This window comes from Salvelinus namaycush, chromosome 22 (assembly GCF_016432855.1).
Source record: "Salvelinus namaycush isolate Seneca chromosome 22, SaNama_1.0, whole genome shotgun sequence".
NCBI classification, from domain to species: Eukaryota; Metazoa; Chordata; class Actinopteri; order Salmoniformes; family Salmonidae; genus Salvelinus; species Salvelinus namaycush.
The window spans coordinates 30,193,851-30,221,830 of NC_052328.1; the positions used below are offsets into that span (position 1 = coordinate 30,193,851).

The window sequence follows — 27,980 nt, forward strand, 5'->3', positions numbered from 1 at the left end:
TATTCTATACCAACGTTAAGCTACCCTTATAAACACGATTTGATGCTCCTATAATTTATTTACGAAGTCTATGATCGTATCAATCCCACGCAGCCTGTGTGGTGTGGGGATAGCTTTGTCCACTGAGTGGGGACAGAGAGCCACATACACAGTTCGGAGTGTAGGCTACTTGGAGGAAGATTGGCCTGACAGTAGTATCATCTTGATTTGAGTTCGTTTGCGAGAGCTGTTGATGAGGGTAGGTCCTCTTTACACTGGGCAAAGTGGACACAGTAAAATGTTTTTGTTTCACTGACACATGTAGCTTATTCTGGGTTTCTGATTGTTGATGTTAGGGTATGCCTTTACATTTTCCCTGGTGGAAACGTGTTTCTCATGTAGGCCTACAAAATACTTGGACACAACAGCTCTGGTGAGTGCTGCCGCGGGCCCAGGTTCATGTCAGGGTACCACAGGTTTCCTATGTCCTGTTCTTAATAGAGTGGGTGTGTTCATTCAATAGGATTGCACGGTAGGCTACACCTCCCATTGCTCTGGGGTGAAATTTCCCCTATGAAGGCCTACAGATCTCGAATCAGCTTCCTTCCCGGAATCATAACATTAACAATCAGTGGGGAAAATTCAAAACTGGCCCAAGATCAGCATCTAGGGTCAACTTCCCCCTACTCCACACCTCCCATTCGGAGGCGGGCCCCGAAGTCCCTTTACTTGAAATTGAACACAGTTGAAGGTACAGCATCATTCTGCTAGCCTCACAGATAGAATTTTAAGGTCTTTGGAGTGGGAGTAGATCGTCAGCTGGACAAAGCTTTTTTGAAGAATGACATCACGGTGCCCCAGATGCACAAAAGATGTGTTTTTTGGTAAGGAATAATTTTTGTAAATTTATAGCCCGTGCCAATGAAAAATAATCTGAATATTGAAGATGATCAGAGAATTTGGATTGCATATTTTTAAGAGTGATGGTAATGATTAACGAAAACGAAATGAAAATTTACTGAAATAAAACATTCAAATGGTTATTGTAGGGATAATTTGTGCAGATGTGAACATAATAGAATATAACTGAATCCAAACCCTGTATGTCTTGCAAATGCCTTTGTGAAGCGGAGATATGTTATGTGAACTGTTTGGCATTGGGGCGACCCGGAGAGTGTCGGGGGGCTGCCGAGGCATGAATGCCAAGTTGTCCCGACTGATGACTTTGGGTTGCAGAACTGTCAGAATAGGCTAAACGTGAAGACTTTGTTATCATAAGATAATGTATTATCAAAAGACAATAGAAAAATAGAATTAAAGTTACCTTTTCAAAACCAGGCTAAAGGTTTTGCAGCTTCTCTGCCGCTGGGACTATTTTCATCATGTGCATACATTCTTAACCAGATGTCTCTGGAATGTTGACTGATTATTCCAAGACATTCAACGAGGATGAGTTAATACTTTACATGTTTATTTACTTTAACGTATAGGCAAGGTTACACGGGTTATATAAGTTAAACCACTGGAAGGAGGCTACAGGCTGCAGCTCTTGGTTATTCCCCCACTTGTCTCTGAGCTGAAATACACTTTTGTCTATTGATTTATTGTCTGCAAGTTGAACCCTTATTTATGCTGAAGTGTGGTAACCCGTTATAGGCAGGGGGAGAGGGGTCGAAAGGTCCAATAACATTTCAGGGAGAGGGTAGAGTACAAAGTCTGTGTTGGTTATAGCCTACCCTGTGAAACAACATAAAGGAAACCCTTTGTATAATGTACCAAACAGAGATATACACTACCATGTCAAACGTTTTAGAACACCTACTCATTCAAGGGTTTTTCTTTATTTTTACTATTTTCTACATTGTAGAACAATAGTGAAGACATCACAACTATGAAATAACACATATGGAATCATGTAGTAACCAAAAAAGTGTTATGTTTGAGATTCTTCAAATAGCCACCCTTTGCCTTGATGACAGCTTTGCATACTCTTGGCATTCTCTCAACCAGCTTCATGAGGTAGTCACCTGGAATACATTTCAATTAACAGGTGTGCCGTCATAAAAGTTAATTTGGGGAATTTCTTTCCTTCTTAATGTGTTTGAGCCAATCAGTTGTGTTGATATACAGAAGATAGCCCAATTTGGTAAAAGTCAAGTCCAAGTCCATATTATGGCAAGAACAGCTCAAATAAGCAAATAGAATTGACAGTCCATTATTACTTTAAGACATGAAGGTCAGTCAATACGGAAACTGAAAGTTTCTTCAAGTGTGCAGTTGCAAAAACCATCAAGCGCTATGATGAAACTGTCTCTCATGTAGAAAATAGTAAAAATATAGAGTAACCCTGAGTAGGTTACTGAATGAGTAGGTGTTTGAATACAGTGTACACTACCGGTCAAAAGTTAAGGGGTTACTGTGATTTTGACAGTAGTTTACATGCAGCTTGGTGGCAAGTAACATTCTGTATTTCATATTACAGTACACCTACTGTAATATAAATACGGTATCAACGCAAGTACTGTGTAATGACAGTACAATACTGTACAACTGACTGTATTATACTGTAAAAAAAAAAGTAGATGCTACCATAATCGGAATAAATATATGAATTAATGAATTCATAAATAAATGGATGAATGAATGAAGGGAGGGGTTTGTATTTCATAGTATTTTTTGTAATTATAGGGGATTGGTACAAGCAGGTTGGCTGCTAGGTAGAGGCCTTAACAAAGCCTTCCAAACTGGCAGCGACTACAGGGCAAAACACACCGAATGGACATGGTAAAATGTTCAACCATTTAAGGTTTAAAGGTGCTACACATAAGATTTAGTCAAAATGTTTGCATTGTAATTTCTGAACATTTCCATAATATACACTACCGTTCAAAAGTTTGGGGTCTCTTAGAAATGTCATTTTTTTTGTCCATTAAAATAACATAAAATTGATCAGAAATACAATGTAGATTGTAACGGTCGTCATAGTCGTTCTCCTCCTCAGACGAGGAGGAGCATGGATCGGACCAACACGCAGAGTGGTTAGTGCTCATATTGATTTAATCAAAATGAAACTGAACACTTACAAATACAAAAAACAACAAACGTGACAAAACCGAAAACAGTCCCGTGTGGCACGAACACTGACACGAGATACAAACACCCACAAAACACACGTGAAACCCCGGCTGCCTTAGTATGATTCTCAATCAGGGACAACGATTGACAGCTGCCTCTGATTGAGACTCATACCAGGCCGAACACAAAATCCCAACATAGAAAATCACACATAGACAAACCCACCCAACTCACGCCCTGACCAACTAAATAAATACAAGACAAAAGAAAACAGGTCAGGAACGTGACATAACCCCCCCCTTAAGGTGCGAACTCCGGGCGCACCAGCATAAACTCTAGGGGAGGGTCTGGGTGGGCGTCTGTCCACGGTGGCGGCTCTGGCGCTGGTCGTGGTCCCCACCCCACCATAGTCAATCCCCTCTTCCGTAGCCTCCTCCAAATTAACACCACTAGATTAAGGGGCAGCACCGGACTAAGGGGCAGCACCGGACTGAGGGGCAACACCGGACTGAGGGGCAACACCGGACTGAGGGGCAGCACCGGACTGAGGGGCAGCACCGGACTGAGGGGCAACACCGGAATGAGGGGCAGCTCCGGAATGAGGGGCAGCTCCGGACTGAGGGACGGATCCTGGCTGGCTGGCTCTGGCGGATCCTGGCTGGCTGGCTCTGGCGGATCCTGGCTGGCTGGCTCTGGCGGATCCTGGCTGGCTGGCTCTGGCGGATCCTGGCTGGCAGGCTCTGGCTGGTCCTGGCTGGACGGCTCTGGCTGGTCCTGGCTGGACGGCTCTGGCTGGTCCTGGCTGGACGGCTCTGGCTGGTCCTGGCTGGACGGCTCTGGCTGGTCCTGGCTGGCGGAAGGCTCTGGCTGTTCCTGTCTGGCGGAAGGCTCTGGCTGCTCCTGTCTGGCGGAAGGCTCTGAAGGCTCAGGACAGACGGGCGGCTTTGAAGGCTCAGTACAGACGGGCGGCTCTGACGGCTCGGGACAGACGGACAGCGCTGGGCAGGCAGGCAGCTCAGACAGCGCTGGGCAGGCAGACAGTTCAGACACTGCTGGGCAGGCAGACAGTTCAGACAGCGCTGAGCAGGCAGACAGTTCAGACAGCGCTGGGCAGGCAGACAGTTCAGACAGCGCTGGTCAGGCAGACAGTTCAGACAGCGCTGGGCAGGCAGGCAGCTCAGACACTGGCTGCGCTGGAGAGGAGGAAGGCTCTGACAGCGCTGGACAGGTGGGAGCAACTGGAGAGAGAAGACGGAGAGACAGCCTGGTGCGGGGGCTGCCACCGGAGGACTGGTACGTGGAGGTGGCACCGGAAAAACCGGACCGTGAAGGAGGACACGCGCTCTTGAGCACCGAGCCTGCCCAACCTTACCAGGTTGAATGGTCCCCGTAGCCCTGCCAGTGCGGCGAGGTGGAAAAACCCGCACTGGGCTATGCTGGCGAACCGGGGACACCATTTGTAAGGCTGGTGCCATGTACGCCGGCCCGAGGAGACGCACTGGAGGCCAGATGTGTTGGGCCGGCTTCATGACACCCGGCTCGATGCCCAACCTAGCCCGGCCAGTGCGGCAAGGTGGAATAGCCCGCACTGGACTAAGCACGCGTACTGGGGACACCGTGCGCTTTACCGCATAACACGGTGTCTGACCAGTACGACGCCCTCTCACTCCACGGTAAGCACGGGGAGTTGGCTCAGGTATCCTACCCGGCTTTGCCACACTCCGCGTGTGCCACCCCCCAAGAAATTTTTGGGTCTGACTCTCGGGCTCCCAACCGCGTCGCCGCGCTGCCTCCTCATACCAGCGCCTCTCTGCCTTCGCTGCCTCCAACTCCGCCTTGGGACGGCGATATTCCCCTGGCTGAGCCCAGGGTCCTTTGCCGTCCAGGATCTCCTCCCAAGTCCACGAGTCCTGTGTCCTCGGTCTCTGCTGCTGTCTGTTCCCACTCTGCTTGATCCTTTTTTGGTGGGTGTTTCTGTAACGGTCGTCATAGTCGTTCTCCTCCTCAGACGAGGAGGAGCATGGATCGGACCAACACGCAGAGTGGTTAGTGCTCATATTGATTTAATCAAAACGAAACTGAAAACTTACAAATACAAAAAACAACAAACGTGACAAAACCGAAAACAGTCCCGTGTGGCACGAACACTGACACGAGATACAAACACCCACAAAACACACGTGAAACCCCGGCTGCCTTAGTATGATTCTCAATCAGGGACAACGATTGACAGCTGCCTCTGATTGAGAATCATACCAGGCCGAACACAAAATCCCAACATAGAAAATCACACATAGACAAACCCACCCAACTCACGCCCTGACCAACTAAATAAATACAAGACAAAAGAAAACAGGTCAGGAACGTGACAGTAGACATTGTTAATGTTGTAAATGACTATTGTAGCTGAAAACAGCAGATTTTTTAATGTAATATCTACATAGCCGTACAGAGGCCCATTATCAGCAACCATCACTCCTGTGTTCCAATGGCACGTTGTGTTAGCTAATCCAAGTTTATAATTTTAAAAGGCTAATTGATCATTAGAATACCCTTTTGCAATTATGCTAGCAGAGCTGAAAACTGTTGTGTTGATTAAAGAAACAATAAAACTGGCCTTCTTTAGACTAGTTGAGTATCTGGAGCATCAGCATTTGTGGGTTCGATTAAAGGATCAAAATGGCCAGAAACAAAGAACTTTCTTCTGAAACTCATCAGTATATTCTTGTTCTGAGAAATGAAGGCTATTCCATGCGAGAAATTGCCAAGAAACTGAAGATCTCGTACAATGCTGTGTACTGCTCCCTTCACAGAACAGAGCAAACTGGCTCGAACCAGAATAGAAAGAGGAGTGGGAGGCCCCGGTGCACAACTGAGCAAGAGGACAAGTACATTAGAGTGTCTAGTTTGAGAAACAGACGCCTCATAAGTCCTCAACTGGCAGCTTAATTAAATAGTACCCGCAAAACACCAGTCTCAACGTCAACAGTGAAGAGGCGACTCCGGGATGCTGGACTTCTAGGCAGAGTTGCAAAGAAAAAGCCATATCTCAGACTGGCCAATACAAATTAAAGATTAAGATGGGTAAAAGAACACTGGACAGTGGAAGATTGGACAAAAATGTTATGGACAGACAAATCTAAGTTTGAGGTGTTCGGATCACAAAGAACATTCGTGAGACGCAGAACAAATGAAAGATGCTTGATGCCATCTGTCAAGCATGGTGGAGGCAATGTGATGATCTGGGGGTGCTTTGGTGGTAGTCAAGTGGGAGATTTGTACAGGTTAAAGGGATCTTGAAGAAGGAAGGCTATCACTATATTTTGCAACGCCATGCCATACCCTGTGGATGGCTCTTAATTGGAGCCAATTTCCTCCTACAACAGGACAATGACCCAAAGCACAGCTCCAAACTATGCAATAACTATTTAGGGAAGAAGCAGTCAGCTGGTATTCTGTCTATAATGGAGTGGCCAGCACAGTCACCGGATCTCAATCCTATTGAGCCGTTGTGGGATTAGCTTGACCGTATGGTACGTAAGTGTCACGACTTCAGCCGAAGTCGGTTCCTCTCCTTGTTCGGGCATCGCTCGGCGGTCGGCGTCGCCGGTCTACTAGCCATTGCCGATCCACTTTTCATTTTCCATTTGTTTTGTCTTTGTTTCTACACACCTGTTTTTCATTCCCCTAATTATTGTTCATGTATTTAACCCTCTGTTTCCCCCATGGTGTTGTGCGGGATTGTTTTATGTCATTTTCGGTAATGTTGGTGACTGGTTATTTCGACGGGTGCTGTTTCTTGCCCGTGCGTAAAAGTTGATGTTCGTGTATTTGTGTTTGGGCAAGTGTATTGTTTTACCTTGCACCATTCATTATTCTGAGTAAAGTTACGTTGCTCCCAATTCTCTGCTCTCCTGCGCCTGACTGCATACACCAGCTACACCCACCATTCTGACAGTAAGAAGTGCCCTTCAAGCCAATCCAACTTGTGGGAGGTGCTTCAGGAAGCATCGGGTGAAATCTCTTCAGATTACCTCAACAAATTGACAACTAGAATGCCAAAGGTCTGCAAGGCTGTAATTTATGTAATTATTTCTCCTGCCGGAGCGGCATCTGTTGTAAAAATGGGAAAGCTGTTTTGACTTTGTAGCTGTGTTATCTAGTGGTGGACATTGGGTCAAATGGCCATTGTAGAAATTGCTCTGTCATTTCTTGGTTTTAAAAATTCTACACCATTTGCTTAATTTCAGTTTGTGTGAGAAAACGAGCACTTAGTAGTGTAGGGAATCATTGTACCATCTAAATTGCTGTGAAAGGCTCAAGCTCGAGTCAATCACGGGTCTCCGCCATGTTACGGGGAAATGAGATCCGGGGTAGAGGGAGATTGATTTTGAATGCAGTTTAGTGCTGTTGCAATTCACCTAACATGCACAGAGGAAATTCTAGGCATAGCACCTTTACGACTTGCTGCCACTCCAATCTGTCCTCTATACATTTTCAATTGATGGGGCACTATAACCACATCAGAGTTATATTGGTACAGCATTCTCACTCACGAGTGCAACAAATATAGCATATTACAAGGCACGCCTCAAAATATGTTAATTACTGGAAACAACAAGGCCTACTCCATTGTTTATACTGTGTTGTCATTTTCTCTCTCTTTCTGTCCTGCAGCTGAGAAAGTGAGCTCGCTGGGGAAGAACTGGCACCGGTTCTGCCTGAAATGCAAACGCTGTAACAAAACCCTGTCGGCTGGCAACCACGCTGAGGTAAAGGGAAGCCCTGTGACCGTAATCAAATCAAATATCCTATCTACAGAGAGAGAAGGGAGGGAGATTTTGTTATTTATTTATACTTTATTTAACCAGGCAAGTCAGTTAAGAACAAATTCTTATTTACAATGATGGCCTACCCCGGCCAAACCCTCCCCTAACCCGGACGATGCTGGGCCAATTGTGCGCCGCCCTATGGGACTCCCGATCACGGCCGGTTGTGATACAGCCTTAGACCACTGCGCCACTCGGGACGAGAGAGCGAGAGAGAGAGACAGAGAGAGGGGTGTGCTATCTTACCCAATAATAAAGGGAGGGAGGGAGGTAGGGGACGAGACAGAGAGAGATACAGCGAAGGGATGTGCTATCCTACTCAAGAGAATGGGAGAGAGGGAAGGGGTTGCATGGGGACGGAGGGAGTAGGGCAGGCCACTAACCCCCATACAATGTAAAGCTATTTGAGCATAAACTGTTTCACAACTAAGGTGTGTTGTCAGTTAAGTGAGTTGCTTTTTGGCCCATATATAAACTCAAATTAAAAGTTGCTGTGGCGCATCTACATTAGAAGTCAGATAACAGTGGCTGTGAAATTCAGTGTCCTAGAAATTCCAATCATTTCAAGAAGGAAACTGTTGAGCGGCTATGTTTTTGTGGGTCCCTTTGATTGTAGCTGGTCTGTGAACCAAAGCGTGGCTTTAGAATAATCTGACACTCATCCTTTGTCCACTCCGATCCTTCACCAGGCATCGTGACCCAGATCCTTTCTACTGTGTCTGCGTCCCAAATGGTACCCTATTCCCTACACTGTCAAAAAAAATCCTGTTGTTTTTACAATAACTTAGTGTATATAGGACACTACATAGGGAATATGGTGCCATTTAGAACGCAAGCAGTGTCATGCCACCTTTCATTGTCCTGCTCAAAAGACTTAGGGAATTTTCTAGCTCACTGAGCTGAATCGTTCAAGTTCAGAATCTAGGGCTTGTATATCTGACTGCACCCCCATCTCACAGACATGGGACACACACACACACACACACATAGACACACACAAACACACACACACAAACACACTGTGTCCTCCCCTGAGCATGGCAGTTAGCCAGCCTAGTAGTGGAATGGAATGTCAGCTCAGGGGACGTCTCTAATTCCAGTGAATGTTTAATGGAACTCTGTCAAGAGAACTTGTCTCTCGTTTCATCAGGGTGCTTCCTCCTCAAGACAAATATGACACTGAGGATGATGGATGGAAATAACGAAGGGTTGGGGAATGCAAGTATTACGACTTTAGTAAGAGTCAGGGCCAGTATTCATAAAGCGTCTTAGAGTAGGAGTGCTGATCTAGGATCAGGATCCCACTGTCCATGTAATCTTCATTCATTAAGATCTAAAATCAAAACCGAGGCTACATCAGCACTCCTACTCTGAGAATCTTTGTGAATATGTCCCAGATGTTTGAAACAAAGTAATTCCATTAGTACCTAGAAAGTGTAGGGTTATGTTATTGCTAGTGTAGTATTAACAGTGTAATCCTTGTGTATGATCTCTCAGGACCCCACATTTCTGCCTAGTCATGCACAGCATATCCTGTTAAATGTAAGAAAGGAGCTTTACTGTACAGTCATAGTAACAGCAACTGTTCAAGGATGACTCATCCCCACAGTCAGAACAATAATAAGCAAATCCCAGAAATATACATATCAAAAGAAGGATAACAGAGTTGGAAAATAATCTGAAAATGAAGGCAGCACAGGTGGGCCTGGACAATGAAGACTCAGTTTGGTGCATGGATCCCCAGTGAGGGTTTATTGTACTAGAAATAGTAAAAGACAATAAATAAAACAATCAATAAACAATGGATAAAAACTAGGAAGTGTCGAGCCAGTGGGGGACCACATATGCCCTCTGGCAGGGGGGTTTGAGTCCCGACTCGGCCTCTATCTGTAGCTGTCAAAAATTACAGAAGGGGATCAGAACTATTCTAGCCAGTGTCTGGAAAGGCTATATAACACATTAATCTAAATGTGCACTCTAAATTAAATGTTTCACTTATCACAGACTCCAGGTAACTGGGTTTAAAATAATTATAGTTAGAGGCCCAATAGTCTGGTCAGGTATGATTGGTCTCCTGACTAGTGTTCTCCAAGTCTCACAGAGTAGGATAAATGTCAAAGGGCGAAATTTGTTTTGGAAGCCTGTTTGATCCTGTTTGATACCCTAACCCAGGGGTAAGTCATCGTCCTGGCCCAAACAAGTCTTTGAGTTGATTGATACTAGGGCTACTGAGGCCACATGTGGCTGGTGGCACCTTATTTGGGGAGGACAGGCTCATAGTAATGGCTGGAATGGAATTAATGGAATGGTATCGGACACATCAAACATATGGCTATCATGTGTTTGATACCATTCAATTCACTCCATTATTATGAGCCATCCTCCCCTCAGCAGCCTCCTGTGACTGAGGCTACTCATTCAGGTCATCTCAGACCAGTAAGTGACAAAATCAAGCCTTGTTTCAGTGTTTTAGTGTACATTAGTTTGGAGACTATGGGGGAGTTGGTTCAGTGGCCAAGGAACAGACAGTTGGTTCAGTGGGCCAGGGAACAGACAGTTGGTTCAGTGGGCCAGGGAACAATTCATTTAAAAAATGTATGTTCTGATGGTCTCGTATGTCTTTCTGAAAAGCAGACTTTTGCTAGAATTTTTCCCCCAGCTTTTTCATATAAAAAATACTTGCTGATAGAGTTCACAGGGAGTAGAATTCATGGCATGCTGTGGTTGTATTCTCTAGAGTCTAGTAGTCTTAACCTCCATGCTGTCATTGTCCTTTCATCTGAAGACTAGTTGGATTTTAAAATTGCAATATGTAACCTTTTGGGCGAACTGACCCAACTCACATAGAAATATGAGTTATAGATCTGTCATTCTCATTTAAGCAAGTCTAAGAAGCAAGTCTAAGAAGCGGTATATCTGTTCTATGTGCGCTATTTCTATGCTTCCTCTTCTTAAGATTAATTTTTGCGTCTTTTACTTTCGGTTTTATGCACCAGCTTCAAACTGCTGAAAATACAATATTTTTGGTAATGAAGAAAAAGAAATCACAGCGGTTTAGATGGTACAATGATACTTGCTTGTTTTGTCACATAAACTAACATTCGATTTCTGCATAGTGCACCTTTAAGGGTTACTTGTGGATGGAAGGGTTCACATGCTTGACTTTCGAGAGGTAATTGTTCTTACACAGGTCCTTCTGTACAGTATGAAATACACAACCTAACAGTATACATGGAATAATGTACAAGCACTGCTAGTTCACTGTCACCAGCCCATATACTGTCTACCTCAGGGGTGTCGGTCAGCCAAAAGGTCCCCACCGTCAAATCTTTTTCTATGCTCCCTTACTGTCCAGCTTTCGTTTTGTGATTATTAGCGAGCTGGACACAGTCAAGAAACTGTATGAATGTAGGTCCATTGTCATTTATACACAGTTTCCATTTGATTTTAGTCATTTTAAAGTATAACAAATTCTCCCCTTCTCTCTCTCAGGGGTCAAATACATTTTTTCATCAGGGAGGGACAGAGAGGGGAGAATGGCATTTGCATTCCTGAAAGGGTTTCTCATTCGGGAACTGTCAGTACTTCTGGCTGTTGGGATGATTGAAAATACAGACATACCAAAAGACATGGGTACCTGATGTTGGCATCTTTAAAGTTAAGTAGATGTTAAAAGACTAAGTATACATTTATAATGACCTTGTCAGAGAGGCATGTCCTTAGTTCCTAGACTGTAGCCTACAATGCTAACACATTCATCACATTGAAAAACGCCTGCTCCATGACATCATCATCGCTCTGGATAAGAGCGTCTGCTAAATGACTTAAATGTAAATGTAATCACGCCCTCAGTGACAGTGTGACAATGAACAGGCCAAAGTGTGACATCACAACAGACTGTCAGGTCTGTAACGGATACTTGTGGTATCAGAGGTTGAATCCCATTTGGGACGCACATTCACTCTCCAGAAAAAACATGATTTCAAATGATCAGACATGGGACAACCTGAGTCACAGGATGTCCTAGACACCATGTTCCAGACCTCAGTGTCCATATATAGAGAGCCTGAAATAGCTATGCAGGAAGTGATGATTTAACTTTGAAGTTATCAGTGCGTATATGTGACACATTCAGTGATTCACTATGAAAATCATGTGCGTATTTAGGAATACTTAGCTTTTCTTTGCTTTCTAAATTTCACGCTACGGTCAGTTTTCGTTGTATTAATGGTGCAAGCAGGACACTAACAAACCTAGCTCGTGAAACAATGGTACAGCAAGGCCTTATCATTACAACAATTATTATGAAAAAATACATGTACAAATATATATATATACTGTATATAATTTTTTTGTCGCACAGCAAAATATTTTGTCGCGTATGCGACCAAATAGGTCGCAGTTTAGAGCCCTGTATCCACATCAATGCAATTGAACCGCAAACAATTCCACACTAAATGCCATTTCTTAATATGTACCTACACGGTGTTACCATTGTTTCTGACAATGTAATAACCTTATGTTATACTGGGATTATCTGAAGCTATTGACGCAGCAAAAGGGTATTTCATTAGAGAGTGACTTCAGTGTTTTTGGAGAATCTTCTTTGGAGCTTTGGTTTGTCTTACTTTGTTGTTCTTGTGGCGTAAGGGAGTTTGTCAAGTAATTAAATATTATTCTGCTTGAGGACACACATATCTCACACACACATATCTCGCACGCACGCACACAACCACACACACAGATCATTCCTGTGTGTTCAGAGTGAGCTGTGTCCGACAGTGTGTGTGCATTTATTCATATAGGTACTGTTTGAGCTGTGTCACACACAATAACCCAGTGTTGGTCCGAAAAGAGGTGTGTCACATTCATTTCGTGTTTCTAAGGTTGAGTCATAAAAGGCACCCTATTCACTAAATAGTGCACTACTTTTGACCCCATGGGCCCTGGTCAAAAGTAATGCAATAGGGTGCCATTTGGGACTAACTCTCTATGGTTGGTTTCATAAGCAGTCATTTAGACTGAAGAGCTTGAAGAGCCTGGTGAGGTCACAGCATCCTAAATCTCTCCTATCCTCCTCTCAGAAGGGTGTTAGTTGTCTAAATATTGCTTTATTCCCAGTTCATGCCCCAAAATGTGAGGGAGCTAGCTAGAGCATATGGAAGCAGTTTGTTCAAATGAAAGTCTGAATTGGGGAGGTGTTTGACAGGAATTTGAGTTGGAAGGATCTCTGCTCTGCTCAGTCCAGTCCATTTTAGGACTGACAGAGAGAGCTCCTCCATAATTAACTTGAAGGGGTCAGGAGGAGAAGGCATTTGTATATATTTGAAAGACAATTGCTGCCCTATGGGCCCAGGTCAAATGCAGTGCACTATAAACAGAATAGGATGCGATTTGTGACAATTCCAGTGACCGGTCAGCGATCACATTCCTGAAATATAACCTCTGATTGGTTTAAACCCAATGCTTTACAGTGACGCTGACTGGCTGTAAAGTTCCGTTTCAGTGAATTGTGAACCGTTTCAGTAGTTTCAACTTCAGTAAACAGTTTATTTCTGTAATAAGTAGAACTGTTTCAGTAAATAGTAACAGCTGAAGTTGAACTTAAATTGTATATTTGTTTTTATTAATGAACCATATTCAGCTATTTCTTATGATAATAGATTATATATTAATTTTAGACATTCTCTGTCTTTCAGCATGATGGACTGCCCTACTGTCACAAACCATGCTACGGAACTCTCTTTGGACCCAAAGGTAAGAGATTACTGTTAAAAAGCCTCATCACAAATATATGACGAGGAAGAATGGCTATAGCATACATATAGGATAAACTTTGTTGTCCCGAGGGGGAAATTGTCTTGGATATACAGTGCTGCTGAATAAAAATAAATAACCCTATACCCGTTACACACACACGCACACGCACACGCACACGCGCGCACACGCACACACGCACTTAAACACCACCACACTTCATACAGTATCACAAATGCACTCCTTTCCCCACTCACACAAACAGCCATAAAAGTAGTTGAATGATTCAGAAAACAATGTTAAAAACATTAGACCATTTTATCACACAGACACGATATGGTTTTTCAAGGCATTTCCAATGCATCAAAGTGCATGACCTCCTCAGTGTGCTGTGTGGGGCCCAGATGGATATTTATATATCTATAATGACCTCCTGCCCTGGTGTAATGCAGCCTGGCCAGAGCCTATTCAATTATTACTCCTAACCAGGTGGGCCTCATTTCTTAAAGTTCCTTCAATTTCAATTTGCTTAAATCTTTGACAAAAATTTGGACCACACCAAAATCCTAGGATTTGTATGTGCCATTAAAAAAGTTGATTCATTATTATGGTGTACACATCACACCACACCACATTACATCACGTAGGCCTACGCAATGGAAGAAATACATACAACTTTGGATTTATGAAGGCGTGAATGAACTCTGATGTAATCTGAGGTACTTCGCTTTTATAAAAGTCAAAAGAACCACAAAAGGAGATTTTTATAAGCTCATAACATTTTTGTCTGACTACAGCGGGGGTGTACTCAGAAATATAGGTATTATTTTGGGTAAATATGAGATCCCAATTGGCACCCTATTCCCTATATAGTGCACTACTTTTGCCCAAAGCCCTATGGGCCCTGGTTAAATGTGGTGCACTATAAATGGAATAGGGTGCCATTTGGACAGGACACAGACAGGATTTCACTACTAAGATTTTAATTGGATTACTCCCCAATGTAATGCTTTAATCGTGTAGTAGTGTATGAACACAAGGGCTTATTGAAGAACTGAAAGAAGTATAGATATCTACACACTGTTGAAAGCTACCACAGTTTATTGAGTGTGTTTGATACCTCTGTAGTCAGAAAAACGGACTACAGAGGCAACCAGCAACCTAATATGACCATGCCTGCATATCACATGATTGTTGTTGTGGGGGTGCCATAACACCTGGAAGAGAAAGTCTAATCTCATTTCCTAGATGGGACCTGGGTTCCAGCAGTTAGGGGCCAATCGGGGAGGTTCATTAGACTGGGGAAGTTAAATGTAAAGAGGGTTACACATCTGACAAACTTCCGCTCATATCAAAGAAAATGATTTTGAGTAGCTTCATAGATTATCCATAAAGAATGAGATCATCCTACATTACAGTTGAGTTGACCCAGTCCATACATACATACAGAAACAAGGAATTTGTCTGGAATGTGTGTGTCTCTGGTGGTTTGGGTTGGATGGGGGCGGGGTTTGGTTCTGGATGTTTGGATAAAGGAACCTCAAACCCAACTGAAAAACAGCAGGCATTTCCCCTTGGCCTCTTCCTCCTCTGTTTTCAGTCTATCATCCAAGATGGGAGTTATGCAGTAGGACCTCTACTGGGGCTTAAAACGTTTCCTTTTTTAAATAAATCACACTGACAACCAAATTCCTCTCCTCTCCTCTCCTCTCCTCTCCTCTCCTCTCCTCTCCTCTCCTCTCCTCTCCTCTCCTCTCCTCCAGGTGTGAACATAGGAGGGGCAGGCTCCTACATCTACGACACTCCTCAACCCACCTTCGACTGCCCCCCCGAGGGATCCCCCACCACACCATGGACCACCATGCAGGTCACCTGGAACCAGCCCAAAGGCAAGGGACAGTAGATCCCAGATCTGTTTGTCATGCTAAACAATGTCCACTGGAGCTGAGCAAGACAGCACAAACCGATATGGGACCAGGCTAAAGCGACGGAGGGGGAGTAGTAGTATTATTAATTAAGGGAGCTTAGAGTAGCATATTGTCTTGATGAAAAACAAATACCCTCCTTAGCTCTCGCAACCTCACGCACACACACACTGTTGGTTAATAAGGGCTTGTAAGTAAGCATTTCACGGTAAGGTCTACACATGTTGTATTTGGCACATGTAACAAATAAAGTTTGATTTGATTTGAACCAGTCCTTTTTATCAGGGCTGCTCAAATAAACTGGCCTTGCCAAGTGCTCCAAGTACGACCATTAAGGGTTAAATATAGCAACATAAAGGGAGTAGAGAGAGGGTTACTCACCACCAAATGGTTGTAACGACTGTCTTGTTTCACACACAAACATACACACATGCACGCACACACACGTGCACACACACACACACACACACACACACACACACACACACACACACACACACACACACACACACTTGTAATGACCCTCTATCTGTTTGTCACTGGGGAGGAATGAGGAATTTTCATTGGCCAGCTTTGATTGGCTCACTTCCTGAAATATTTTGCCTTGAGGCTTTTCCGACAGACGAGCAAATTGTGTTCGTGACACTTCACATGTGACAAGGGACGTAATGTTCCAAGTAAAATTGACACATTACTTTGAGTTATATAAAAGGCTGGCTTGTATCTGAGATACATTTCTAAGATATAGACCCTCTAAATCAGGACCAATGGTTTTGAAGTGATTTGCAGCACAAGAGATGTCTATCTCTGACTATGTCTTTAAAGAACCATCTCTGATTACAAGATTCAAGATTGACCAACAGATCTTTTTAAAAGATCTTCTCCACAACTTGTGCTTAGCATTTCCTTTGAAGATTCAAATTATTTTGACAGAAGGGGTGGGAGAGTTGCTGATTGCTCGTTGTTACGATTATAATGATTTATAATCTGTTGAAGCTTTGCCTTTTGATAAAAAAACTTTTTGCTACAGTATGTATCACAATGCGTTAGTATTCAATCTGCAAACTGCGTGGTTAACTTAGAATAGATAAATTGTGTACATTGAAATATTCTGTAAAGTAGGAGATTACATTTATTTTACAGTAGCAGCTGGACTTTGTCTCTGGTATGCTGAGTTTGTGTCTGTTCTTATATTTGCTGTCTGGTTGGAGGAATACAATCTGCACGTTTCTGTGGGGTTAATTTATGAGTTTAAGTGAGGTTAATTTATGAATTTATGTGGGGTGAACTTATGAATAACCTCCAGTCACTGTTTTTCCCAGTTCTTCCCCCTCCAACCAGGACATTTGCTGGAGAGACCTCACTCTGTCCTGGCTGTGAGAAAGTGGTCTATTTCGGTATGTTTTGGTCAGACTGTTATTTTCAACATTTGCTTTCTTATGTTTATTTTCTATGTTATCAACTACAATGGACTTGTACTGATAGTTTAGCAGATGTTTATATTTTCAAAGCAACATACAGTACAGTGAGTGCATATATTTTTGGTGGGAATTGAACCCACGACCTTGTTTAACCTTTATTTAACTAGGCAAGTCAGTTAAGAACAAATTCTTATTTACAATGACGGCCTACACTGGCCAAACCCGGATGACGCTGGGCCAATTGTGCACCGCCCTATGGGACTCTCAATGATGGTCGGTTGTGATACAGCCTGGATTTGAACCAGGGTGTCTGTAGTGACACCTAAAGCACTGAGATGCAGTGCCTTAGACCGCTGCGCCACTCGGGAGACCTTAGCATTGCAATCACCACATTTTTACCAACTGAGCCACACAGAACCATGTGCACTGTTTATTAATGATCCTGACATGCCAGCTGAATGAGGTGGTAGTAGTTACGTGTTTGTCTGTGTGTGCAGCAGAGAAGGTGATGTCCCTGGGTAGGAACTGGCACAGACCGTGCCTGCGCTGTGAGAGGTGTAAGAAGACACTGACCTCTGGTGGACATGCTGAGGTATTATATCCACATTATTACTGTAGTGGTTCCCAAACTGTGGGGTTCACCTGAGGGGTCAGCAAAATGTGTACAATTGCAAGAAATTAGCTTTAAAAGGTAGGTTGATGTTTCTTGTCATGAATCTTGGCCTGGTGGTAGAACTGACTGATTTCTGCTAGATGGTCTATCTGTAAAGTCAAAATTGGCTATATCCCAAAAATTCATGATTTGTTTTTTCTTTTTGGTCTTAATTTAAGGTTGGGGTTAGGCATTAGGGTTAGCAGTGTGGTTAAGTTTAGGAATACTAGATTAAAGGAATACTAGATTTAGGAATACTAGATTAAAGGAATACTAGATTTTGGAATACTAGATTTTGACAAGGAGACCCTTTATCTACTTCCCCAGAGTCAGAGGAACTTGTGGATACCATTTTAATGTCTCTATGTCCAGTATGAAGGAAGTAAGAGGTCATTTTGTGTGCCAATGCTAACTAGCGTTAGCGCAATGACTTGAAGTCTATGGGTATCTACTAGCATGCTAGCCTTGAAATGACTGGAAGTCTATGGGTATCTACTAGCATGCTAGCAGATACCCATAGACTTCCAGTCATTGCGCTAATGCTAGTTAGCAATTGCCCTAGCGCTAGTTAGCAACTTCCTTTAAATTGCACGCTGAGACATAAAAATGGTATTCACAAGTTCATCTGACTCCCGGAAGGTAGATAAAGGGCCTCCATGCCAAAATCCCGTAGTATCCCTTTAAAGTAAGGATTAGGATTAAAATCAGATTTTGTGACTTTGTGGCTGTCCCAGCTAGTGACCACTGCAGAGCTGTGAGAAGGGGGGCTTGGTGAAAAGGTTTGGAAACCACTGCTGTAGATGACAGAAGCCAGGGGTGCTTTTAAGACTTGCATCAGTATTTTTGTAATCAAATGTGCAAGTAAGGTGATTTTATTAATTTTATTATTAAAGTCTCTTGCATCTTTAGGATGCAAACATCAATTTCTAACACAATCTGAAGATGCATTGATGTTGGTAAATTAAATCAGACTGAATCAAACCAATAGAAGTGTATTCATCCCCTCAGGGAGGGGCAATTAAGAAGAGCTAAATGCCCCTTCATGTATGTCTTATTCTGACATCTGTAGTCTAGGGTCATGAGACAGCCTCATGATAAAGAATGGATGTTGAATAATAATATCTCAATCAGATTCAAAACTATAATATGACATTGCTGATGTTTCCCTTGCTGCAGCATGAAGGGATACCTTACTGCCACGTCCCTTGTTACGGCATCCTGTATGGACCAAAAGGAGTGAACATCGGCAACGTGGGCTGTTACATCTACGAGAAAGAAGGCATGGCGCAAACTGAAATACCCAGCCAGTCCTAGCCACACACTGAAAGTGAGATGAATGTAAATAGCCAATAGAAAACTCTGGTTAAATGTCCTCGGTTTGGGGTTTCAGTGACTGAATTGAGTGACTGAAGTTGTTGCGATGGAACCGACCACACGATCACAGGTCATCATGTTTCTTTATTTGTTTTCATGATCACATAAATTATATCACATGGAAGGGACATTTACAAAAACATTCTGCATTTTATTCTAATGTATTAACATAATAATGTTTAGGAATATTTAAATCACGTTTGCAACCTAAAGTTATAAAGCATTATACCGGAACACTTTAAGTGTTTTTACACACACACATATATATATATATATATATTTAATATATGCATATAAAGTACCAGTCAGAAGTTTGGACACACCTACTCATTCAAAAAAAAATCTTAATTTTTAACATTTTCTACATTGTAGAATAATAGTGAAGACATCAAAACTATGAAATAACACATATGGAATCATGTAGTAACCAAAAAAGTGTTAAACAAATCAAAATGTATTTCATATTTTCGATTGAGCAGTTGTTGTCTGCTTTTCCTTCACTCTGCGGTCCAACTCATCCCAAACCATCTCAATTGGGTTGAGCTCGGGTGATTGTGGAGGCCTGGTTACCTGATGCAGCATCTGATTTGGCCTCATCAAACCAAAGGACAGATTTCCACCGGTGTAATGTCCATTGCTCGTGTTTCTTGGCCCAAGCAAGTCTCTTATTATTATTGGTGTCTTTTAGTAATGGTTTCTTTGCAGCAATATGACCATGAAGGCCTGATTCTTACAGTCTGTTGAGATGTGTCTGTTACTTGAACTCTGTGAAGCATTTATTTGGGCTGAAATTTCTGAGGCTGTTAACGTTAATGAACTTATCCTCTGCAGCAGAGGTAACTCTGGGTCTTCCTTTCCTGTGGCGGTCCTCATGAGAGCCAGTTTCATCATAGCGCTTGATGGTTTTTGTGACTGCATTTGAAGAAACTTTCAAAGTTCTTGAAATGTTCCATATTAACTGACCTTCATGTCTTAAAGTAATGATGGACTGTTGTTTCTCTTTGCTTATTTGAGCTGTTCTTGCCATAATATGGACTTGGTCTTTTGCCAAATAAGCCTATCTTCTGTATACCAACCCTACCTTGTCACAACACAACTTATTGGCTCAAACGCATTAAGAAGGAAAGAAATTCCTCAAATTAACTTATAATAAGGCACACCTGTTAATTGAAATTCATTTCAGGTGACTACCTCATGAAGCTGGTTGAGAGAATGCCTAGAGTGTGCAAAGCTGTCATCAAGGCAAAGGGTGGCTACTTTGAAGAATCTCAAATATAAAATATATTTTGATTTGTTTAACACTTTTGTGGTTAATACATGATTCCATATGTGTTATTTCATAGTTTTGATGTCTTCACTATTACTCTACAATGTAGAAAATAGTATAAAGAAAGAAAAACAGTTGAATGAGTAGGTGTGTCCAAACTTTTGACTGGTACTGTATAAAATGTGTATTCAACAATAGGCTCATATTAAATATTAAAGATTGATGGCATTAAAATACATAAAAGTTGCCAATATTATGTTAAAATGTAATTCTGTCATTTTTGTTGTCTCATTTCACCAACCACAGCTAGCTGAAGTAGGACAGCATGGAGTAGCTAAAGTGGGACAGTCTTATAGGCTTTTCCAATGGAGGAAAGAGATCCAGTTTACATTAGAGACCCCCTGTACTTAGGTTAGGCAGGGCTCTGCTTCTTGTCCTGTTCATGGTTTCTTCTAGTACTGTTATTAGTAATGCCTATAAATGCATCAACCACAAGCACCTTTTTTCCCACTCATGTTGTTGACTGTGGAAAATTTAAAACGTGGACAACCATTTTTTTAAATTACATAATAAAAATAATAAAAAATAAAAAAAATTAAAAAAAAGATTGATGGCATGCATTTGCCAATGGTTATGGTGAAGAATAATGCATAAAGAGTTATGATACATTATCAAAGATAATATCTTGTTCCTCATTGATATGAAACAGAAAGGGAGTCTTTTCTAAATAAGATAATGTCATATTGGTTAAGTGTAAATTATAATTAAGTGTAAATTATAATTTGTATGTGACGAATAACACTTGAATTATGCTTCACACTTCAGGCTTTCTCTTCCTCTTTTGTTCTCTTGTATTTCGTTGATCTTTTTTTATAAGATCAGTGCAAGGTTTGAAGGTTGTTTTTGATGTGTAACAAACACACTGAGTGTACTAAACATTAAAGAACACCTTCCTAATATTGAGTTACACCCATTTTGCCCTCAGAACAGCCTGAATTTGTCGGGCATGGAATCTACAAGGTGTCAAAAGCATTCCACAGGGTGCACATTTGGGCATATCAAAAATATATACAGAAAGAATCTTAGTATCCATTTTCCACCTCATCGTTGTCCTTTGATTTGAGAGGGATATCTGTCGTTTCCACAACTTGGGATCCAGCCAAACTTTTCCTAGAATGGTACATTAAAGAAATAGATATACAAATCATTGATAAAACATTTTCTATGACATTCATAATTATCAATAATCATGTTCAGAAAGAAATTAATTCACCATTTTGACTGAAATCTATACTAAGCAACTTTATTGTTACCCTGAAATGATATGGAGATCAAGTTCCTTGTTCTGGGCCTACGGCTGGGATTCAATCCAAGGTAGGCTATAACGCAGCGCATAACAACAGACTTTTAAAGGTAATTTACGCTTGAGCCGACATGCGAAGGGTTTACCATGAATGTGATCTCCCCAAACGTTGGGGAAAATGCCTTTAAAGGCGCCATATGAAGCACTGTGTGCAACCCAACCAAATTCACTTAAAAATGTAAGTTAAAAACCTGTAATTCTCATTGAAAACAAGTCTGATAAGTGGTAGATCCGTTCTATGTGCGCAATTGTTTATGCTTCCCTTCCTTAAGTTTAGTTTTTGCGTCCTTTTACTTTAGGTTTTGTACACCAGCTTTAAAAAGTAGAAAATACAATATTATGGGTTATTGAAAATACAGTATATTTCACAGCGGTTTAGATGGTACAATGATTCTCTACATTGCTTGTTATGTCACATAAACTGAAATTATAGGGCAATATTTTAGAATTTTAGCAACCACGCAAAGGCGGAACGATTTCTGCATATTGGGCACATTGTCAGCGGTGAAGTGCGCTGCTCTATAATGCGCTCTATTGCATTCAACCTTAAGTGTCTGTATCACAGAGGCTATCAGAGTCTATATCGTACCCTGTCTGCCCGTCCTCGACGTCCTGGATGGTCTCTGGTAGACAGCGGTCCCGTGTCTCCGGCAGCATCCTGGCCACCAGGCTAGCCAGCAGGGCTATGGAGCAGAGGAGGACCTGTGGAAGGTCCCTCCACACCTCGTCCAGCAGCAGGATCAGAGGGGCCAGAGACACTCCCAGACGACCCATGGATGAGTTGTAACCCATGCCGTTCTGCCTGAGAGACAGAGAGAAAGACACAGAACACATGTTTTGACGTGTCTTTAGTTACACTTTAAATCAGAATCCCAATCTCCTGATGCGGATGCTGATCTCTTTCTGTATTTTTTCCATTCTTAATGACATTTCCACAGGAAAGTTGAAAGTAAAGGGGCATAGATAGGAAAATGACCAAGGTGGGAACCCCCATCGCCAGGGGTATGTGGTTTTGAGTCCGCAGTGCAACCACTACACTATACATCCCCACCAAATATTCCTTTGTTAAAGAGAGAGTAGACAGGAGAATCACTTACCTGACCACAGTAGGGAACAGCTCAGAGCTGTACAACACAACGGTTGTGAAGGATGTTGCCGAGCAACCCTTCCCCAGCACCGCCACCACCGTCCTTAAAACAGACATGTCTGAAAGAGAGGATGGGAACAACATGAGGATGAGGATGAGTCCATGAATAACTGAAACAGACTGGAACAGATCCTAGCAGTACTAGATGTGATGACACTTAGAGATTTGTGAATACTCCTGTAGAGTTGTGATTATTCCTGTAGAGTTGTGATATTTCTTGTAGTGTTGTGCTATTTCTTGTAGTGTTGTGATATTTCTTGTAGTGTTGTGATATTTCTTGTGGAGTCGTGATGACTCCTGTAGAGTCGTGATAACTCCTGTAGAGTCGTGATTATTCCTGTAGAGTCGTGATTATTCCTGTAGAGTCGTGATATTTCTTGTAGTGTTGTGATATTTCTTGTAGTGTTGTGATATTTCTTGTAGTGTTGTGATATTTCTTGTAGTGTTGTGATATTTCTTGTGGAGTCATGATGACTCCTGTAGAGTCGTGATAACTCCTGTAGAGTCGCGATAACTCTTGTAGAGTCGCGATTACTCCTGTAGAGTTGCAATTACTCCTGAAAAGTTGTGATTACTCCTGTAGAGTTGCAATTACTCCTGTAGAGTTGCAATTACTCCTGTAGAGTCGTGCTTACTCCTGTTGAGTTGCGATTACTCCCGTAGAGTTGTGATCTAGTAAGTGCCAGGGTATGTTCCACCCCAGCTACACACCTGATTCAACTAAGCATGGTCTTCAATTGAGCTATTAGTTGAATCAGGTAGTATGTTAGTATGTTAGTGCTGCACTGAAACAAAAGCCTGCACACACTGCAGCCCCTGCTGCCAACCCCAGTTTTTTATATGATAACTCCTATATTTAAGCAATAAGGCCCGAGGGGGTGGGGTAAATGGCCAACATACCACGGCTAAGGTCTGTTTTGAAGCACGATGCAACACGGAGATCCTGGATACAACCCATATACCACAAACACCGAGGTGCTTTATTGCTATTATAAACTGGTTACCAACATAATTAGAGCAGTAAAAATAAATGGTTTTGTCATACCCATGGTATACAGTCTGATATACCACGGCTGTCAGCCAATCAGCATTCAGGGCTCAAACCACCCAGTTTATAAAAGATAATACTGCCTTCTGGACCGGAGTTGCTCACCTTCCTAATCAACAAAAAAAAAGCACTCACCTCTGGGTATGAAGATGTTGATAGCGAGACAGATTCCAGCTCCTAGTAAAGATCCCACTTCTGTGTTTCTCCTGCCCACCTTATCCAGAAGGTAGTATGCTGATAGTTTGGCTGGCAGCTCTATGGCACCGTACACAAACTGGGTCAGATAGATGTTGAGTCCAAATCCAGTAATGTTGAAGCTAATGCCATAAAATGTTGACGCCACACCATACCTTCGGTAGGAGAAATCAGGTTGGCATTGTTGGTGTTGTTAAACTGTGTAGACTGATGTCATGTGTCGTGACAGTTTGAGTTGAGCTAAAAGTTGACATTTCATGATATTTTCTTGAATTCATCAATAAATTCTTACATTACTCTTACATTGTTATGTATAGCCAGACTTGATGAACATGCATCTACTAAAGCGACTTGTAACAGACATCATGAGAGAGGGGATACTCACCACACTATGCCTGTTAGTAGAGCCAGCCTCCTCATCTTTGGTGTCCTGACCAAGTCCAGGTAGGAGTGAGTTCTGTCTTTTCTCTCTGTCACAATGATACTGGACAGAGTCTGGTGGGGAGAAAAATAGAGGCGGATCAGTTGCTGAATCCCAAATCAACCCCTAATCCTTAGACTCCACCACCTAGGCACTCGTATACGTCTGAACCTATTGGATAAGTATAAGCAATATGGCAAAAATCACACCCAGCCTTTCAGAGGGAAAGTAACCTGGTCCCAGATCTGTTTGTGCTGTCTTGCCAACTCTGACCTTAGGAGTTAGCAAGACAGCACAAACAGATATGGGACTAGGCTAGAAGGAAAGGTGAAGGAATTATGATATTGCTTAAACTTCCTGATCCTGATCCGATCCTGATATTCGCTTACCTCTGGTGTGATTTTGGATCCAAACTCCTCCTTCTGGTTCATCTGGGCACATTGTTGCAAATAAAAGTTAGCTTTCTCAAACTTCCCATTGGCTATGAGCCACCTGGCTGACTCAGGAATCCACCTATTGGAGGAGGTAAAGATGTCATTCACAATTACATAGCAACGGTTAACTGTCCATTCCTTTTTTTGTCAGTCCATCAGTCAGACCCTCCCTCTAACCTCCAGGTGAGTATGGCTAGAGCAAGAGGTGAGGTGACCGCTATGGTCAGCTGTCTCCAGTCGGTCACACAGTAGGCTATGGCTGGAATCATGCAGTAACCAAACGTCCAGGACAGGCTGTCAATCACTCCCACCAGCTTTCTGTGCTCAATGTCCACCCACTCCACACCTGAAGAGATGGGACAACACCACAACACAACCCCAGATGAGGAGAGGGTAGTGTCTGGGGTGTAACGTGGGTTATCTGTATTTGTCTAGTGGGTGGGCTTCATATTTGAGTGTGGGTGTGTGTGTGTGAGCCTGTGTGCATGTGTATAATCACTGAGTACTGATGAGACGATGACGATGCCGGTGATACCGAACCCAGTGAAGAACCTGAGCACAGCGAACATGATGAAGGAAGTGGAGAAAGCACTGGCAAAACCAAGCAGCATGCCAGAGATATAGGACACCAGGAGCATGGGCTTCCTACCAAACCTAGAGAAAAAAGATAACATGTGAAGAGAAGGTGAACAGAAACATCTACATACAGATGTAGGATCTTAATTTGATCAGGAAATGTAAAACGTGTAGTGTATTTGAGGTATAAAAAGGCTTCTGATATTTGTAATTTCCACTTTCAGACTTGATTTTCCCTTACAAAAAAATGATCAACCCCTACAAAAATGTCCATTAATTCTAATCCACATAATAATTCACATTTCCTGTTGCTGCAGGATTATTTTCTATAGCAAACTGGCTCAAATTAAGATCCTACATCTGTACATTAAGTAGCCTTATCCGAGCCAGAACGGCCCATAGGGCAGGGGCCTATCTCCTGTTTCTGTAGCGTGAGGCAGTTCCCATTTTTCGATTAGAAAGATAATGTAGAGAGAATACAAATACAAAATTCCTCTTAATTTGATTGATTTAAAAATATTAAAGTCCAAATGCAGCAGTTCTTATATCAATATCAAACCATTATTGGGTAACAATTAATAAGTACCTCACTGCAACAGTATTCTATTCAAATGGTCAAAAAGAAACAAGGCTATGGGCCAAAACATACTAACACCCGCAAAATCGTGATTTGTCGAAATGATCAATGACAATCGTAGCATCCCATAGTCTGTTGACAGACACTACCATAGCAGTTCTGATACATGCATCTATATATAAGAGATTAGGTTAAAGGTGACTCTAAAATCTACTGTCAGTGAATGAATAAATAACTTACCTGTCGCTCAGGCTTCCAAAGGTCATAGCTCCGAACATCACTCCTATGAAGAAGATGGTTGTTGTCGCCTTATTTTGCCCTTTCTGGTCACACACCAAGTCCCACTGATGAGAGAGGTGGAATTAAGAATAAACTCCTTCAATGTATAAATGAGAACGGCCTCTCTACTTTCCTTTTGTGAAAAACTTTCATTGAGTAGCTAGCAATGCAACAATATTCAAATATGCTTTGAAAGTACGAATAACACTTCAATTATATGCAACATCTGTAGTGGTCAAATAATGACATTCAATGACTACAACATTACTTTTCATTCAATGAGACATTCAATGACTACAACATGACCTTTCGACTTCTATAGTCTAGTGACAAAGAGACAGAAAGACTTACCTCTGTAGCCAGAGTGGATTTGAAGGTGCTGTTGTCATATGCCCATCCATTCTGACAGGGGACTGTAACTAGGTCACTGTCATTGGAGTTTGAAAGGAGCTGGAACTGGGGCTCTGGGAACATCTTACAGGAGCTTGGAGTTCCATCTTCCTGTACTGGAACGCTGACAGTCAGTCTCTGCTCCTGAGTCAGATTCCCAAAGAGGCCGCCATCATCCAGAGCGCTGAGGTCACAGTGGTGAGAGGGCACGGCTGCTATGAAGTTGTTCAGCAGGAAGTGACACGGCAGGGTGAATCGACCAATAAAGCTGATGATAATGATCATCATCTGGAACCGTCCAAATCCATTGACAACCGAGAGTAGGTGTTCGAACTTCATCTTCGTCTTCCACTTGGTCCACACAGACTTCTTGTCCACAGACTCGTAATATCAACAGCAATCCCTCTCTCATTCACCAACGTTGAATCCCAAAAAAATATGTCATAATCTTTCACCAAGTCTAAAGGTTGTCTGTTGGTCCCATTGTCTCATTGTTAGGTAAACCATGTGAAATTGATCAATCTTTGACAGTGCAAAACCACTTAAACCTCTTTTGTTTGTGGAAGAATGCCTTCATCTACATTAATTGGTGACACATTGACAGAAAGGAGTTGCTTGAGCAACTAAAGAATATTTCACAATTTCAAACTTTCTAGAATTCAATAACATGTTAACATGTCTAAGTTCAAAATGAGAATAGGACGTGATGTTTGTGCTCTTGCCAACTCCATCACTCATTGTCAAGCCAAACATACATTGTACCATGACAATGGGTGGGTGACAAGGACTTGATAGCATGATGGTACCAACAGGCTGGCACCCAGGCTAGTTCCCACACAAGTTTGTAGAAAAAAAGCGAAAATAGACGAAGGCTAGATATACTGAAACGAGACAAAGGCTAGATATACTGAAACGAGACGAAGGCTAGATATACTGAAACGAGACGAAGGCTAGATATACTGAAATGAGACCAAGGCTAGATATACTGAAATGCTTCACAGTGTTTTACATAGTATGTTCTATTGAACATGCCACCACAATAAAGGTATTTATCTGATGGAAAACACAAGTTCCAGCTCATGACAGCGGTTTAAGAGGAAGGAACTAACCCTAACCCTTAGGGTAACTCAGTAGAGGAAACAGATCTATAGAACATGGGTTTATTGCCAAGCCACACAGGAAGACATACCAACACCAGTATTTATGAAGAACAAAACAGTAGATTAATTGATGACCGTGTGAGAAAAACAGACTACAATTAATTTTACAAT

General features: G+C 42.3%; 2 protein-coding genes across 4 annotated transcripts; one reads left to right on the plus strand and one right to left on the minus strand.

Annotated features, from left to right (window-relative positions):
- The first annotated feature begins 725 nt into the window (after nucleotides 1-725).
- Nucleotides 726-19,140, plus strand: LOC120017748 (cysteine-rich protein 2-like). 3 transcript variants are annotated; one of them, XM_038960710.1, is made up of 7 exons: nucleotides 726-863; nucleotides 7,732-7,826; nucleotides 13,583-13,640; nucleotides 15,404-15,529; nucleotides 16,888-16,962; nucleotides 17,484-17,578; nucleotides 18,815-19,140. In XM_038960710.1, exons 1-7 carry the CDS (start codon nucleotides 821-823, stop codon nucleotides 18,950-18,952), a joined length of 630 nt encoding a protein of 209 aa, XP_038816638.1. In that variant the 5' UTR covers nucleotides 726-820; the 3' UTR covers nucleotides 18,953-19,140. The 3 variants fall into 3 exon arrangements, with proteins under 3 accessions (XP_038816638.1, XP_038816640.1, XP_038816641.1); XM_038960712.1 differs by having other exon boundaries at nucleotides 17,487-17,578; XM_038960713.1 differs by lacking the exon at nucleotides 7,732-7,826.
- Nucleotides 19,141-22,188: 3,048 nt separating this feature from the next.
- LOC120017838 (solute carrier family 22 member 7-like) lies at nucleotides 22,189-27,048 on the minus strand. Its single transcript, XM_038960803.1, has 9 exons — nucleotides 26,671-27,048; nucleotides 26,281-26,384; nucleotides 25,387-25,541; nucleotides 25,065-25,233; nucleotides 24,843-24,966; nucleotides 24,418-24,527; nucleotides 23,973-24,187; nucleotides 22,740-22,848; nucleotides 22,189-22,444 (listed from the first exon to the last, which is right to left on the minus strand). Exons 1-9 carry the CDS (start codon nucleotides 27,046-27,048, stop codon nucleotides 22,189-22,191), a joined length of 1,620 nt encoding a protein of 539 aa, XP_038816731.1.
- Nucleotides 27,049-27,980: the final 932 nt, after the last annotated feature.